Source organism: Aquarana catesbeiana, linkage group LG02, assembly GCF_042186555.1.
Source record: "Aquarana catesbeiana isolate 2022-GZ linkage group LG02, ASM4218655v1, whole genome shotgun sequence".
Taxonomy (NCBI): domain Eukaryota; kingdom Metazoa; phylum Chordata; class Amphibia; order Anura; family Ranidae; genus Aquarana; species Aquarana catesbeiana.
In genome coordinates this window covers 795,041,245-795,058,064 of record NC_133325.1, presented here as the reverse complement: position 1 = coordinate 795,058,064, position 16,820 = coordinate 795,041,245, and the positions used below count along the sequence as shown (strand labels likewise).

At 45.8% G+C, this 16,820-nt stretch overlaps 1 protein-coding gene across 1 annotated transcript; it reads right to left on the bottom strand.

Moving 5' to 3' along the window:
• Positions 1-3,720: 3,720 nt before the first annotated feature.
• On the bottom strand, positions 3,721-14,902 carry LOC141130141 (uncharacterized). The gene is made up of 4 exons (XM_073618091.1): positions 14,574-14,902; positions 12,950-13,213; positions 11,394-11,479; positions 3,721-4,053 (listed from the first exon to the last, which is right to left on the bottom strand). The coding sequence occupies exons 1-4, from the start codon at positions 14,896-14,898 to the stop codon at positions 3,862-3,864; spliced, it is 867 nt and encodes a 288-aa protein (XP_073474192.1). The 5' UTR covers positions 14,899-14,902; the 3' UTR covers positions 3,721-3,861.
• Between the last annotated feature and the right edge of the window lie 1,918 nt (positions 14,903-16,820).

The window sequence follows — 16,820 nt, the reverse complement described above, 5'->3', positions numbered from 1 at the left end:
GGCGCATAATGCAAATCTGCACCTCCTCTAACAGGGCTCGAAATATCAAGTCCTGAGCTATTAGCCAGGACTTAAGAGTTATGGCCCGTACACACGGTCGGACTTTGTTCGGACATTCCGACAACAAAGTCCTAGGATTTTTTCCGACGGATGTTGGCTCAAACTTGTCTTGCATACACACGGTCACACAAAGTTGTCAGAAAATCCGATCATTCTGAACGCGGTGACGTAAAACACGTACGTCGGGACTATAAACAGGGCAGTGGCCAATAGCTTTCATCTCTTTATTTATTCTGAGCATGCGTGGCACTTTGTCCGTCGGATTTGTGTACACACGATCGGAATTTCTGACAACGGATTTTGTTGTTGGAAAATTTTATATCCTGCTCTCAAACTTTGTGTGTCGGAAAATCTGATGGAAAATGTGTGATGGAGCCCACACACGGTCGGAATTTCCGACAACAAGGTCCTATCACACATTTTCCGTCGGAAAATCCGACCGTGTGTACGGGGCATTACTCGTCACCAGTTGTCCCACCTAACTCCTACCCTGCCCCGCCCCTAATTCCATCCCTAAACACTCCTTCATAAATGATCTCATGAAATTACCCTGTTAAATGTTTTATGAAGAATTAAGTTACAAAAATAAATATTAACAACAACAACTTTATCAGTGCAGCCTATAAGTGCCCATCAGTGCAGCCTCATCACTGCAGCATATCAGTGCCCATCAGTGCAGCATATCAGTGCAGCCTCATCAATACAGCCTCATCAGTGCTCATCAGTGCAGCCTCATCAGTGCAGCCTCATCGGTGCCCATCAGTGCAGCCTCATCAGGGCCCATCAGTGCAGCCACATCGGTGCCCATCAGTGCAGCCTCATCGGTGCCCATCAGTGCAGCCTCATCGGTGTACAGTAGTGCTACACCAATACGCTAGATAATTGTACCAACATCCTATAATATTGCATATAAAAACAGAACACTGGATTTAGGCACATAGGACATTCATGGTAATAATCATGGTAAAAATAATACAAGTGCATAAGAAGATATAAAAGACACTAAATTGTTGGTCCAGAAAAAGGGCCCAGTAGATTGTAATAAAATATATCTTCCTCTAATGCAGATTAAACAATAATGGGGTATCTCCCACAATGAGAGGGGACCTCAAACAATGAGTTCCAATCTTATACGCTACATGTTCCGTGGGGTATCCGCTTCTTTAGGAGTTGTATTCATTAGGGATATAATATACAAAAGGAATATACAAAAAGGGAAGCCAAATAATACATAATGACACAAGTTCAAAACATCCTTATGATCATATATAAATGTAAAAAAGCATATATATATATATATATATATATAATTTTAAAGGTTGCTTGAAAGTCAACCACAAATAGTGAGCAGGCCCTTGACAATTCCCAAACAGTACACTGCCAACAAACCATATAAACGTCATGTTTATATGATTTGTTGGCAGTGTACTGTTTCGGAATTGTCGAGGGCCTGCTCACTATTTATGGTTGACTTTCAAGCAACCTTTAAAATTATATTATAATATATACACATACATACATACATGCTTTTTCTACACTTATTTATGATCAGAAGGATGTTTTGAACTTGTGTCTCTATGTATTATTTTGTTTCCCTTTTTGTATATTCCTTTTTAGATTATATTCCTCATGAATACAACTCCTGAAGAAGCGGATACCCCGCAAAACATGTAGAGCAGGGGTCTTCAAACTTTGGAAACAAGGGGCCAGTTTACCGTCCTTCGGACTTAAGGGGGGCCGGACTGTGGCCATTGGGAGTAGAAAAGGTCCCAACATCAGTGGGAATAAACAATGTCCCGTCTTTAGTATTAGTGGGAGGAGTAACGCCTTTTTTTTTTTTGTCAGTGGGAGGAATTTCACCGCATCATTGGTTTCATGGGCCCCATTGTTGGTACCATTGGGAGGAATTGTACCCCAAAATTTGGTGTTATTGGGAAATGTTGTGCCCCATCGTTGGTGTAATTGGAAAGAATTCTGCCCTTTCATTGGTGTCTGTGGGGGGATTATGCCCCATTGTTGGTATCAGTAGATAAAAATAGTGCCCCAAGGGCCGGATTAAAGCAAGCAAAGGGCCACATCTGGCCCCAGGGCCACAGTTTGGAGACCACTGATGTAGAGTATAAAATTAGAACTCGTTGTTTGAGGCCCCCCTCATTGTGGGAGATACCCCATTTATTGTTTAATCTGCATTAGAGGAAGATATATGTTGTTACAATCTACTGGGCTCTTTTTTCCGGACCAACAATATGGTGTTTTTTGTTTCCTCTTATGCCCTTGTATTATTTTTTGTTTATTTTCCCAATTTTAGTTTGGGCATTTTAAATATACTGATGAAATAAATAATTGGAAGTGTAAGTTGCATGAAAGTCCTAAGTGCCGCAATCCAGTGTTCTGTTTTATACACAGCCTCATCAGTGCCCATCAATGCAGCCTACCATTGCCCATCAGCGCAGCCTACCAGTGCCCATCAGCGCAGCCTACCAGTGCCCATCAGCGCAGCCTTAATGGGAGCCGATTCTTCCCTAACCGATCGGCCAGGAAACTGTGGGGAAGGCAGAGGAGAGGAAGAGCAGAGCTGGCCTGATCACACAGAGAGTCCCACCTCCTGGACAGGCTCCTATTATAGACATCACACTACTTCAATTTCCCGGCATTGGTCCAATGTGCTGTCTATCATAGGAGCTGGTCCAGGAGGCGGGACTTTGTTGACAAAGGAGTTCCCCTCTTTGTGTGATCCGTCCGGCTCTCCTCTTGCTCTCTTCTCCCTTCCCCACAGTTTTCTGGCTGTTTGCAGAATCGTCTCCCATTCAACCATGCATGCTGGCAGCACCTGCCCCCCCCCCCCGTCCAATACGGCTCTTCACTCGCCCTCAGCTAATTTCCACTCACCAAATGCAAGCAGGCGAGTGGAAATTTTGAGGGCTGTTCTATATTATATGCCTCTATTACCAGTCCTCAGATCAGATCACGGACATGATTTTATTATTTAAAGCAAGATCTCCCGTCAAACCTTTTTCCTGATCCTTCCTTACTTAGGGTGGCTGCTGTCCATTCAGCTTAAATCTAGCATGGGAGATGTACGAGCTATTTGCTAAAATTTTCCTAACACTCCTTCCTATTGGTTAACAGTGAGGACCACTGTGCTTCTAATGGAAATTAAGAAAGTTAAAGGGGTTGTAAAGGTAAACATTTTTTCACCTTAATGCATTCTATGCATTAAGGTGAAAAAACTTCTGACAATACCGCCGCCCCCAGCCCCCCCGTTTTACTTACCTGACGCCTCGAAAGTCAGCTTCGCGTTCCCGACAGCTATTCCTCCGCTCACCCTGGCCGCTGATTGGCTACAGTGGATGGATTGGAAGCAGCGCAGCCATTGGCTCGCGCTGCTGTCAATCACATCCAATGACGCGGCGCGCTGGGGGGCGGGGCCGAGTGATACAGTGAGCGGCTATAGCCGCCGGCTGTATCACAGGAGCGCGCCCGCAAGCACTCACCACCATGCAAGGGAGCTCACATTAAGGTGGTTAATGCTTGCGAGGAGGAGCTGAAACAGCCGCCGAGGGACCCCAGAAGACCAGGTTCGGGCTGCACAGTGAAGGTAAGTATAACATGTTTGTTATTTTTTTTTTTTTTAAATGTACCTTTACAACCCCTTTAAAAAAGGGGGGCTCATAGATACAAACCTGAGTTAACCTAAGGGGACCTCTGTACTGTATAGTCCACCCCTCATCTATGAGTATTGACAGTGCAACGTAAAGTAAAATAAAGAAACTTGTATACAGTATGTTCACAAACATCACTTTAAACGGAGTGGGATCCATTCTCCTTGTCCAACACAGATCCATTCTCTTTGCTGGACTGGAATCCATTCTCTCTGGTGGCTTTGGATCCATTCTGGATGGGTTGCCCATGACCATTCACTGTGACACCTAGAGGTTCATGTTCAGGAATCTCAGGACTTTGATGATCTTGGCTCTCCTTTTTACGATAGCACTGAAAATATAAAGCAAATCAGGTGTCTTACTCAGGATATCCCTATTCTTCCATTACAAGGACGATTTATAGGAGCTGTCTTATCTGTCAAAGAATTTTCTTTTTGTTCACCCAGTTCCAGGATTTACACAGCCCTGCCCCACAGGGGACAGACCTGATTTTTCTCAGATGTAGAATCACTTTCACTGACAAGTCTTCTTCCCACCTCAACCCCCGTGACTGCTTTTGTCTCCTCCAGACTGGACTACTGTAACGCACTTCTCATTGGGATTTCTAGAAAGAGTCTGCAGAGGCTTCAATACATCCAAAACTCTGCAGCAAGGATCCTGATGAGAGTGCGAAAACATGAGCACATTACCCCCATTCTTAATTCACTCCACTGGCTTCCTATCTCCACTAGGATTGAGTACAAGGTTTCCCTCCTCACACACCAATGTATTCATGGACATGCCCCCCCCCACCTCAAAGAACTTCTCAAACCACTAAACACAACACGTCCCCTCCGCTCCATTCACTCAACCTTTCTTCATATACCCAGAACTAGACTCAGGACAAACGGGAGATGGAGCCTTTTGTGCAGCTGCCCCGCGCCCGTTGAATACCCTACCTGACACCTTAAGGGCTCTTCAATCTACGGACTGTTTTAAAAAAAGGTCTTAAGACATTTCTTTTTAGCAAAGCTTTTTGACTATTTTAGATGTTCATTTCATCGTATAAACTGCTTATTTTACTTTTTTGTTTTAACCTGTAGCACTTTGAGATCTTTTGATGTAAAGGGTACTATAAATAAAATGTATTATTATTATTATTATTATTATTAATATTATTATTAAGAATGCGCTCACTTTGTCACTGTGCTCTCTCTTCCATTCAGTATGTAAGCAGAAGCCCCACCCCTGGGAGTTGTAGGGGGGTGAGCCTCCTCTTTATATATTTTTCCCTGCAGGGAAGGAGAGCGGGGTCTTATGGGAAAATAGTGCTGAATCCAGCAGCATATTTATTTATTATTTATTTCAGGTACTTATATAGCACCGTCAATTTACGCAGCGCTTTACATATACAGTCAGGGCCATAAATATTGGCACATCGACACAAATCTAATCTTTTTGGCTCTATACACCACCACAATGGATTTGAAATGAAACAAAGAAGATGTGCTTTAACTGCAGACTTTCAGCTTTAATTTGAGGGTATTTACATCCAAATCAGGTGAACGGTGTAGGAATTACAACAGTTTGTATATGTGCCTCCCACTTTTTAAGGGACCAAAAGTAATGGGACAGATTAACAATCATCCATCAAACTTTCACTTTTTAATACTTGGTTGCAAATCCTTTGCAGTTAATTACAGCCTGAAGTCTGGAACACATAGACATCACCAGACGCTGGGTTTCATCCCTGGTAATGCTCTGCCAGGCCTCTACTGCAACTGTCTTCAGTTCCTGCTTGTTCTTGGGGCATTTTCCCTTCAGTTTTGTCTTCAGCAAGTGAAATGCACGCTCAATCGGATTCAGGTCAGGTGATTGACTTGGCCATTACATAACATTCCACTTCTTTCCCTTAAAAAACTCTATGGTTGCTTTCACAGTATGCTTCGGGTCATTGTCCATCTGCACTGTGAAGCGCCGTCCAATCAGTTCTGGAGCATTTTGCTGAATATGAGCAGATAATATTGCCCGAAACACTTCAGAATTCATCCTGCTGCTTTTGTCAGCAGTCACATCATCAATAAATACAAGAGAACCAGTTCCATTGGCAGCCATACATGCCCACGCCATGACACTACCACCACCATGCTTCACTGATGAGGTGGTATGCTTTGGATCATGAGCAGTTCCTTTCCTTCTCCATACTCTTCTCTTCCCATCACTCTGGTACAAGTTGATTTGGTCTCCTCTGTCCATAGGATGTTGTTCCAGAACTGTGAAGGCTTTTTTAGATGTTGTTTGGCAAACCCTAATCTGGCCTTCCTGTTTTTGAGGCTCACCAATGGTTTACATCTTGTGGTGAACCCTTCGTATTCACTCTGGTGAAGTCTTCTCTTGATTCTTGACTTTGACACACATACACCTACCTCCTGGAGAGTGTTCTTGATCTGGCCAACTGTTGTAAAGGGTGTTTTCTTCACCAGGGAAATAATTTTTCGGTCATCCACCACAGTTGTTTTCCGTGGTCTTCCGGGTCTTTTGGTGTTGCTGAGCTCACCGGTGCTTTCTTTCTTTTTAAGGATGTTCCAAACAGTTGATTTGGCCACACCTAATGTTTTTGCTATCTCTCTGATGGGTTTGTTTTGTTTTTTCAGCCTAATGATGGCTTGCTTCACTGATAGTGACAGCTCTTTGGATCTCATATTGAGAGTTGACAGCAACAGATTCCAAATAGCACACTTGAAATGAACTCTGGACCTTTTATCTGCTCCTTGTAAATGGGATAATGAAGGAATAACACACACCTGGCCATGGAACAGCTGAGCAGCCAATTGTCCCATTACTTTTGGTCCCTTAAAAAGTGGGAGGCACATATACAAACTGTTGTAATTCCTACACCCTTCACCTGATTTGGATGTAAATACCCTCAAATTAAACCTGAAAGTCTGCAGTTAAAGCACCTCTTGTTAGTTTCATTTCAAATCCATTGTGGTGGTGTATAGAGCCAAAAAGATTAGAATTGTGTCGATGTCCCAATATTTATGGACCTGACTGTACATTGTACATTCACATCAGTCCCTGCCCTCAAGGAGCTTACAACCTAAGGTCCCTAACTCACATTCATACGTACACTAGGGTCAATTTAGATAGGATCCGATTAACCTACCAGCATGTCTTTAGAGTGTGGAAGAAAACCGGAGGAAACCCACGCAGGCACAGGGAGAACATGCAAACTCCAGGCAGAGGTGTCATGGTTGGGATACAAACCCTTGACCCTTTTTGCTGCTAAATGAAAGTGCTATCCACTACACCACTGTGCTGCATATGAGACATAGGGAATCTGTAGAGCTTCCCCCTGGGGTAGGACCCCCAAGGCACTCATGGAGGAAGAAAACTAGAGTCAAGGAACCCTAGTATGACACTAAGCATGGGGAGGCGAAGCAGTACGCCCAAGTTTGATGTAGAAGTTGCCACGGATTTATGGAGAGAGGACAAAGGAAAATATTTTGGAACTGCCGTGTACTTTATACGAAAATATTTCAGAGGACCCTGGAAGATCAAGGCCATCACTGTAGTAGCGCCAACTACAGTCAGTTTCCAGAGTGGTCCCACTGGTATGGAATGCATATACACTGCTGTATTTTGTTAAAAGTATTGGGACGCTTGCCTTTACACGAACATGAAATTTAATGGCATCCCAGTCTTAGTCTGTAGGGTTCAATATTGAGTTGGCCCACCCTTTGCAGCTATAACAGCTTCAACTCTTCTGGGAAGGCTGTCCACAAGGTTTAGGAGTGTGTCTATGGGAATGTTTGACCTGAAGCGCATTTGTGAGGTCAGGCACCAATGTTGGGCGGGAAGACCTGGCTCGCAGTCTCCGCTCTAATTCATCCCAAAGGTATTCTGTTGGGTTGAGGTGCAGGTCAGTCAAGTTCCTTCACCCCAAACTCACTCATCTATGTATTTATGGACCTTGCTTTGTGCACTGGTCCAAATCATTTGGTGGAGGGGGGATTATGGTGTGGGGTTGCTTTTTAGGGGTTGGGCTTGGCCCCTTAGTTCCAGTGAAGGGAACTCTTAAGGTGTCAGCATACCAAGACATTTTCGACAATTTCATGTTCCCAACTTTGTGGGAACAGTTTGGGGATGGCCCCTTCCTGTTCCAACATGACTGCCCACCAGTGCACAAAGCAATTTCCATAAAGACATGGATGAGCGAGTTTGGGGTGGAGGAATTTGACTGGCCTGCATGGAGTCCTGACCTCAACCCAATAGAACACCTTTGGGATGAATTAAAGCAGAGACTGGGAGGCCAGGTCCAACCTCAGTGTCTGACCTCACAAATGCTCTTTTGGAATAATGTTCAAACATTCCCATAGACACCCTCCTAAACCTCGTGGACAGCCTTCCCAGTTGAAGCTGTTATAGTTATATAAAGGCAGGTGTCACAATACTTTTGACAATATAGTGTTTTTACATTGTGCCAAGCTGGACCAATGTGATTATGCAATAAAGGTCGGAGATTCGACAGGAATGAGAAATCTACTGCTCATGGCCCCTAATCAGGTGTTGTGTGTGCACAGATCAGCTTCCATGTTAGGCCACACTGGCGACCGGGGTCTTGCTGTCACCATTGCTGTATAGGCAGCATTCCAATATTCAGGGAACTACCACAACTTACAGTGTCCAAACTGTAATCAGAAAAATACTTGGAGTCCTCCATTCTCATAGGAGAGGATTGCTGCTTGCTTGTATAGAAATAAAGTACACAATAAATGCTGGAATCATCCAGATCCTGACACCAACCCAGTGACCCAAACCACTGCCCCCCCTTTCCGTGGGACAATTGTCTTCTGTCAGGGATACACCGATATATCGGCTACCGAAAATTATCGTCTGAAAATAGGATTATCTGCGTTTTGCCAATAGAAAAAATGCTGCTTCTCATTGACTTCAATGCAAAATCGTATCCTATTGACTTCAAAACAAAAACGCCCCCTATTGACTTCAATACAAAAGTACGTCCCAGTGACTTCAATGTAAAAGCCCCCTCTAGTGACTTCAATGCAAAAGCGCCCCCTAGTCACTTCAATGCAAAAGCGCCCCCTAGCGACTTCAATGCAAAATAGCGTTTTATTGATATCAATGCAAAAATGCCCCCTAGTGACTTTAATGTAAAATCAAGTCCCATTGACTTCAATGCAAAAACGCCCCCTAGTGTCGTCAATGCAATATTGCGTCCCACTGACTTCAATGCAAAAACACCAGCCACATTATTTCGGAGGTCCGGCCGTATTTTTTTTTTAAAGTCAGCAACTACAAACACTGTAGCTGCTGACTTTTAATAGGGACACTTACCTGTCCAGCAAGCCCGCGATGTCCCCCCCCTCACAAGGCCAATCCGCCCACCGGATCGGGTGCCGGTGCCGCCATCCTAACGAAAGGAAACAGGCAGTGGAGTCTTGCAGCTTCACTGCCCGTTTCCTACTGCGCATGTGTGAGTCACGCGACGCTTTGTTACTGGACGCCTGTCTACTGGGACACACACATGTCCCAGAAGACATCGCGCCCCATCTTCCAGGAGACAACGCGAGGAGGACAAGCACCGCGGAGTAGGAAGTGGCAGATTAGGACGATCTGCCTAGCAACAGCCATTTCTGGTAATTAAAACATTGATTTTTTCAAATGTTTTTTAATCTATTTTAAGGAGCGTGTTTATGTATTTTTTTTAGGGTGGACCTCTGCTTTAACTAAATGCCTTTTTTTTTTTGGTTTTCGGCCAAGTGCATCCTGAATTTTCGGTCACAGCACAAGAATTTTCATTTCGGTGCGCCACTATCTTCCGGTAAATGGGTTTCTGGTGCCAAAAAGGTTGGGGGATCTCTGAATTAGAGAATGCTTTGAACTTATTGATAAAATGCAAAGCGATCGCTGAATGTTCCCCTTGCCAAGCAGCTGACTTCCTGTGTTCAGAATGCAGCAGGCCAGTCATATAGATCAAACTTGCTTCTGTCTATAGACCTTACATCCCAATGCCGATCTTCCCATATAATAGCTATTACCATTGGTCAGCATTTCTCAAACTTTGCTCAGGGGTGTTTCCCCTTCTACTCCCCCAATCACAGCCTTGGAGTGTCACCTACACAGCTGTATCTGTACCGGTGTCACTGCCCCGACCAGACTTATGTTCCATCCTTGTGGGGTCCAGATATATATCACATTCATTCCCACCCCAAAAAAGACAACCTTGGTGCTCCATGGTAATCTCATCCAATTCAGCCTTCTGTTTCCAGCAATAGGCCCCATATATAGGCTGACACCACCAGTGGCGTCACTGGGGGGGCAGAGGGGGCCATGGCCCCAACAACATTATACTGTGCCCCCTCATGTGCCCCCCCAATTAAAATGCCTCTTTTTGGGTAGCGGGTGCTGACCTCCATCAGCCGCAGCTGACCCATGGCACAGGGTAGCGGTGCCGAAACGGACAGGCTCTGTGAAGGAACACAGACAGAGTGGCAGCTGCGGGGAATTTCCACCTCTGCTCCTCTTCCTCGAGCCAAGTGGCTCTCTTTCACCCGCCCAGCAATCCCTGCTCCTATTGGCCACATTAAGGGCTAATGGAAAATATGTGGGGACCAGGGATGAAGGCTTCCATAGAGGGACAGGCCCTTATCACTGGTGTGACTGTGTAACCCCTCCACCTGGCTGCTTCTACTCTGTCCTACCCCCCACCTGGCTGCTCCACTCTGTCCTCCCCCTCCCCACCTGGCTGCTCCACTCTGTCTCCCCTTCACCTGGCCGCTCCACTCTGTCCTCCCCTCCACCTGGCTGCTCCACTCTGTCCTCCCCTCCACCTGGCTGCATTCACCCTGTCCTTCCCTCCACCTGGCTGTATTCACCCTGTCCTCCCCTCCACCTGGCTGTTTTCACCCTGTCCTCCCCTCCACCTGGCTGTATTCACCCTGTCCTCCCCTCCACCTGGCTGCATTCACCCTGTCCTTCCCTCCACCTGGCTGTATTCACCCTGTCCTCCCCTCCACCTGGCTGTTTTCACCCTGTCCTCCCCTCCACCTGGCTGTTTTCACCCTGTCCTCCCTTCCACCTGGCTGCCCCATTCTGTCCTCCCCTCCACCTGGCTGCATCCACTCTGTCCTCCCCTCCACCTGGCTTCATTCACTCTGTCCTCCCCTCCACCTGGCTGCATCCACTCTGTCCTCCCCTCCACCTGGCTTCATTCACTCTGTCCTCCCCTCCACCTGGCTGCATCCACTTGGTCTTCCCTTCCACTTGGCTGCTCCACTCAGTCCTCCCCTCCATCTGGCTTCTCCACTCTGTCCTCCCCTCCACCTGGCTGCATTCACCCTCCCCCCCCACACCTGGCTGCTCTACTCTGTCCTCCCTTCCACTTCTCTGCAACCACCAATACATTAAGACACTGTGTATATATGTGTGTATATATATATATATATATATATATATATATATATATATATATATATATATATATATATATCTGTATCTATATCTATATCTATATCTATATCTATTTATATATATATATATATATATTATTGCATGTTATAGTTGGCCCCCTTACTTTTACTTTTGTCCCTGTGCCCCCCTAAATATGAAAGCTGGAGATGCCACTGGACACCACAGTGATTAAATAGAAGAGATGGAAAGATTACACACCTGATAGATAAGGTAAGTCATCACCCCAACACAGACCACAGCAGCAAGGATAGGTACTCTTGATCTTCCATTTAATGAATCAGTCTCTGTCAAAAAAATACAATGTATAGAAGATATCTGTATGCAGGATTACACAACAACAAATATACAATGTATCAGTACGTGACCATGCAATATAAAGCATGTCTCTGCATGAATAATACATAAACTCTACACTGACCTGTAATATCCCTGATTGAAGGCAGAACAGAGAAAGAGAGACAACATGTCACAATGTTACCAGTTGGTGTCACAATCACGCTAAAGCGTCTATTTAAAATTTGTTGTCACAAGGATTCACCCAAACCTCACAAATTTTGTTTGTATTTTGTTTAATTCAGTGATTTCCCATAATCGTCGGAGCCATAGTGACTATAATGTTGTATTTTTCCTGAAATAGCTAAAATTTAGGAAAAATACCACATTATGGCCACTAGAGGGCTCTGACAATCATAGGAAATCACTTTATTAACCGCTTGCCTTCCAGCGCACGACTATATACGTTGGCACAATGGCACGGCTGCGCAAATGGGCGTACCCGTACGTGGGCACGTGAGCGTGCCCCACGGACTCAATGTCCACCGGTGGCCCGCGATCGTGACACAGAGAGGCAGAACTGGGAGATGCGATGCGATGTAAACAAGGCATTTTCCTATTCTGCCTAGCAACATGACAGGGATCTACTGCTCCCAGTCATGTTCTAGTGAGCCCATCCCCCTACAGTTAGAACACACTGAGGGAACACATTTAACCCCTTGATCGCCCCTAGTGTTTAAACCTTTCCCTGCCATTAACATTTACACAGTAATCAATGCATTTTTATAGCACTGATCGCTGTTTAAATGTCACCGGTGCCAATATAGTGTCAAAAGTGTCCGATCTGTCCGCTGCAATGTCGCAGTCACAATAAAAATCGCAGATTGCCGCCATTACTAATAAAAAAAATAATAATAAAAATGCCATAAAGCTATCCCCTATTTTGTAGGTGCTATAACTTTTGCGCAAACTTATCAATATACGGTTATTGCGATTTTTTTTTTTACCAAAAATATGTAGAAGAATACATATCGGCCTAAACTGAGGAAGAAATGTGTCTTTTTATATATTTTTTGGGGATATTTTAGCAAAAAGTAAAAAAAATATTGCTTTTTTTTTCAAAATTGTCGTTCTTTTTTTTGTTTATAGCGCAAAAACTAAAAACCGCGGAGGTGATCAAATACCATCAAAACAAAGCTCTATTTGTGGGGAAAAAAGGACGTCAATTTTGTTTGGGTGCCACGTCGCACAACCGCGCAATTGTCAGTTAAACTGACGCAGTGCTGAATCGCAAAAAGTGCTCTGGTCAGGAAGGGGGTCAATCCTTCCGGGGCTGAAATGGTTAAGCATAATACAGTCAGAATTTATGAGGGCTGTGTCAATGCTGATGATGTTGGTTTAATTTTTTTTTTCATAAAATCGATTCAAGGATGCTTTCTCTATACAGATCAGATTATTACCCCAATAATTGCACCTCTCACCTCCAATTTCCAGCCGGTATTCCCGGATCTCCTCACTGACCGGGTTGGTGATCCTGACCCGGAATCTCCTCTCGGTGTCGTCTCTCTGCACACTGGGGATAATCAGCGTCCTATTGTCATCTATCAGCCGGTATCTTTCAGGGAGAGGCTCCCCGTCCACCTCCCAGGTCACAGCGCTCTCTTCTCCAGAGAACTGGACACTCAACGCCATCTCCTCACCCAACCGGCTGAAGTTACTGGAGATGTTGAAGATGGGAACCGGATCTGGAATAATTGCGAGAATTAGAATAGGTATACAATTCTGATTATTTTAATAGAATAGAGTAGAAAATAAAAGAATAGAATAGAAAAAATAGAATATAAAAAAATAGAATATAACCATGATCCAAAATTCTAATTTTAAAGCGGAGGTTCACACAAAAATTGAACCTCCGCTTTTCGGAACCCTCCCCCCCTCCGGTCTCACATTTGGCACCTTTCAGGGGGGAGGGGGGTGCAGATACCTGTCTAAGACAGGTATTTGCACCCACTTCCGGCATAGAATCCAACGGGAGTCTACGCCACTTCCCGTCCCCCAGCGCTGTCTGCTGGGACACACACGGGTCCCAGAGACAGCAGGGACCATTCGTATTGTGCAGCGTGACTCGCGCATGCACAGTAGGGAACCGGGAAGTGAAGCCACAAGGCTTCTTTTTCTGATTCCCTTACCGAAGATGGCGGGGCAGCATCCGAGGACCAAGGGACAGTTCGGTCTCGGGTGCCGACATCGCTGGACCCTGGACAGGTAAGTGTCCTCATTTTAAAAGTCAGCAGCTACAATATTTGTAGCTGCTGACTTTTTAAAAAAAAATTTGCAAGACTCCTGCTTTAAATAGAATAGAACCAGCTATTCCTCACAATGAATTTGGATCAATTCGATATTTTCGATTCGAAGTCCAAATCCATTGAAAAAATTCTAATCCAGTCAAAAACAAATAAGCAAAACTTAAAAATTAAATTAATGAAATTAATGTAGTTACAAATGCAAAGAAGCGAAATTAGTAACTTAACAAATTGATTTGAAATTAAATTTAACTAAACTATTTTTTTTGTTCTGAACATGTCTACTTCTATCTCAAGCCCTGCATTACTCATGCCCAAGCAATGGGGAAAATGATTAGGTTGTAGTAGCTAATCAGTACTACTCCAACTTAGAATAGATATACAGTGCCTTAAAAAGGACTCCTCCTCCCCCTCTTTACACCTAATGGAGATGAACAGAAGAAGACATGTTCGTACACCTTGTGTGATAACCATGGCTTGCTCTGTAGATACCACAAAATGAATAAGTATGGCCAACCTATGAGAGGAAATAAGTCATTTGCAGGATTACCAGTTGACTGGTAAGCTGCAATATGAGGAAACAGATTTATCTACTTATCAGGCGGAACGTCCAGCAGTCTATTTGGACACTTCTATGATTAGGGTAGGTGTGTACTATGTGGGTCTGAGCTGCAGTGCTTAGTAGCAACGGTCAGATGATGAACGTTCAAGGCTGATCATTACAATTTGCCTGGAGTTGCTCAGCTACAGTAGATAAACTATAGAGGTTACTACCAAATTCCCCTTGAAGAAAGTAAATTACCTAGTACAGAGATGTGTGTGGAGCTCAGATGGCGCAGTTGATGCCGGCCATTGTGTGGGCGATACCAAACAATGTATTCACAGGAATCTTCCTTCCTGAGGTCTCTCATCTTCCAGCACCCGCTGCTCATGTTCAACTGGAATCGGGGCTCCGGGTGACCTCCGACCTTCAGGCTGTCACAATGGACCTCGGCGAGGCTCATTTGACAGGGTGGGAAGAGTTGAAGAACACCGGACCTATGAGGACACTTCATGTCACAAAGACCCAAGTCTGACCCTGTCTTCACATACACTGTATCTGGAAAGGCAGACCGGACCCCGACCATCCATAGGAGACCTGGGGGAGAAGAAAAGCAATATTCTTATCTTCAGTGTGTAGGAGGGTGTATCCCCCATTGGGGGGGATCCCGTCCAATGATAACTATATCACTAGAAGACAGCAGTCTCTGGGAGGTACCACAGCACCTGGGAGGGCTAATGCACACATCTGCAGGGATCAGAGAGCAGCAGTGCCCCAGATGTTCAAGACAGCTGACATTTCACCTAACAAATATTTAGAAAGGTAAGTATTCCACATGTTTCTTTACAGGGTCGTTCTTGTTTCCCATAAACATGTATATACAGCCCAATATCCAATGTACCCCCAAATCCAGGGCCGGCGCTACCACTAGGCGAAGTAGGCAGCCGCCTAGGGTGCAACCACGGCCTCTGTCCTGGGGAAGCTCCAGGCGTGTGTGAGCTGGCTCTCCTCTCCTGATCGCTCGCCCCATTCAGTGCCAGGAACACATCCATTGTGTGCCGCCACCTATCCCCCATGTGTCCCGCTGAGCACCACGCTGCGCTGTGACACCTCCTCACACAATAAATACTCACCACCGCTCCGGGACTCCTTTGCTCCAGCCTGTCCCTCTGGTGTGGTGCTGTGTGTAGCGGAGCGGAGGGGTGGGGCTTGGTGGAGATGGGAGCATTGGAGGTGCAGTGTCTGTTAGCTGACCTCCCGCCCAGCGGGGACACAATGGAGCGGGTGGATGATGCTGGCCTGGTCCTGGCGGGGAGATCATGGAGCGGGTGGATGGCGCTGGCCTGGCCCTGGCGGGGAGATCATGGAGCGGGTGGATGGCGCTGGCCTGGCCCCAGCGGGGAGATCATGGAGCGGGTGGATGGCACTGGAGGGGACTCCTAAGCAATTCTGCACACCCAGTGCTGAGGGGAGCCCTGACGATGTTTGATGAAGCCACAAAGAGCAGAGGTAAGGAGGAGGATGGATCTGCACCGAGCTGTGTGGGGGAGGGGAGGGGGGGTGAGTAGTGCAGGAAGTAGAAGTCAAGGGGGTCTGTGTATGTGTCAGTGTATGTGGCAGGTAGGTGTCAGGAAGGGGGTTCAGTGTAGGTGTCAGTGTATGTGTCAGGTAGGTGTCAGGAAGGGGGGTCAGTGTAGGTTTCAGGTAGGTGGGTGAGTGTATGTGTCAGTGTAATAGTCACGTAGGTCACTGTAGATGTCAGGTAGGTCGGTGTAGGTGTCACGTAGGTCGTGTAGGTGTCAGGTAGGTCGGTGTAGGTGTCAGGTAGGTCGTGTAGGTGTCACGTAGGTCGCGTAGGTGTCACGTAGGTCACTGTAGATGTCACGTAGGTAGTGTAAGTGTCAGGTAGGTCAGTGTAGGTGTCACGTAGGTCACTGTAGATGTCACGTAGGTAGTGTAGGTGTCAGGTAGGTCAGTGTAGGTGTCACGTAGGTCACTGTAGATGTCACGTAGGTCAGTGTAGGTGTCAGGTAGGTTGGTGTAGGTGTCAGGTAGGTCAGTGTAGGTGTCACTTAGGTCACTGTAGGTGTCACGTAGGTCAGTGTAGGTGTCAGGTAGGTTGGTGTAGGTGTCACGTAGGTCAGTGTAGGTGTCAGGTAGGTCAGTGTAGGTGTCACGTAGGTCAGTGTAGATGTCACGTAGGTCACTGTAGATGTCACGTAGGTCGTGTAGGTGTCATGTAGGTCAGTGTAGGTGTCAGGTAGGGCAGTGTAGGTGTCATGTAGGTCAGTGTAGGTGTCACGTAGGTCAGTGTAGGTGTCATGTAGGTCAGTGTAGGTGTCAGGTAGGTCAGTGTAGGTGTCATGTAGGTCAGTGTAGGTGTCACGTAGGTCAGTGTAGGTGTCACGTAGGTCAGTGTAGGTGTCACATAGGTCAGTGTAGGTGTCATGTAGGTCAGTGTAATGATCAGGTGGGTCAGTGTAGGGGTCAGGTGGGTCAGTGTAATGT

Excerpts from the sequence above, each read along its gene's own strand:
- LOC141130141 (XM_073618091.1), bottom strand. The coding sequence starts at position 14,898 with ATGGTCGGGGTCCGGTCTGCCTTTCCAGATACAGTGTATGTGAAGACA. Across the intron at positions 13,214-14,573 it reads CACACACATCTCTGTACTAG|ATCCGGTTCCCATCTTCAAC; the intron begins GTAATTTACTTT and ends CAATTATTCCAG. Across the intron at positions 4,054-11,393 it reads TGACTTACCTTATCTATCAG|TGCTATCGTAAAAAGGAGAG; the intron begins GTGTGTAATCTT and ends TTATATTTTCAG.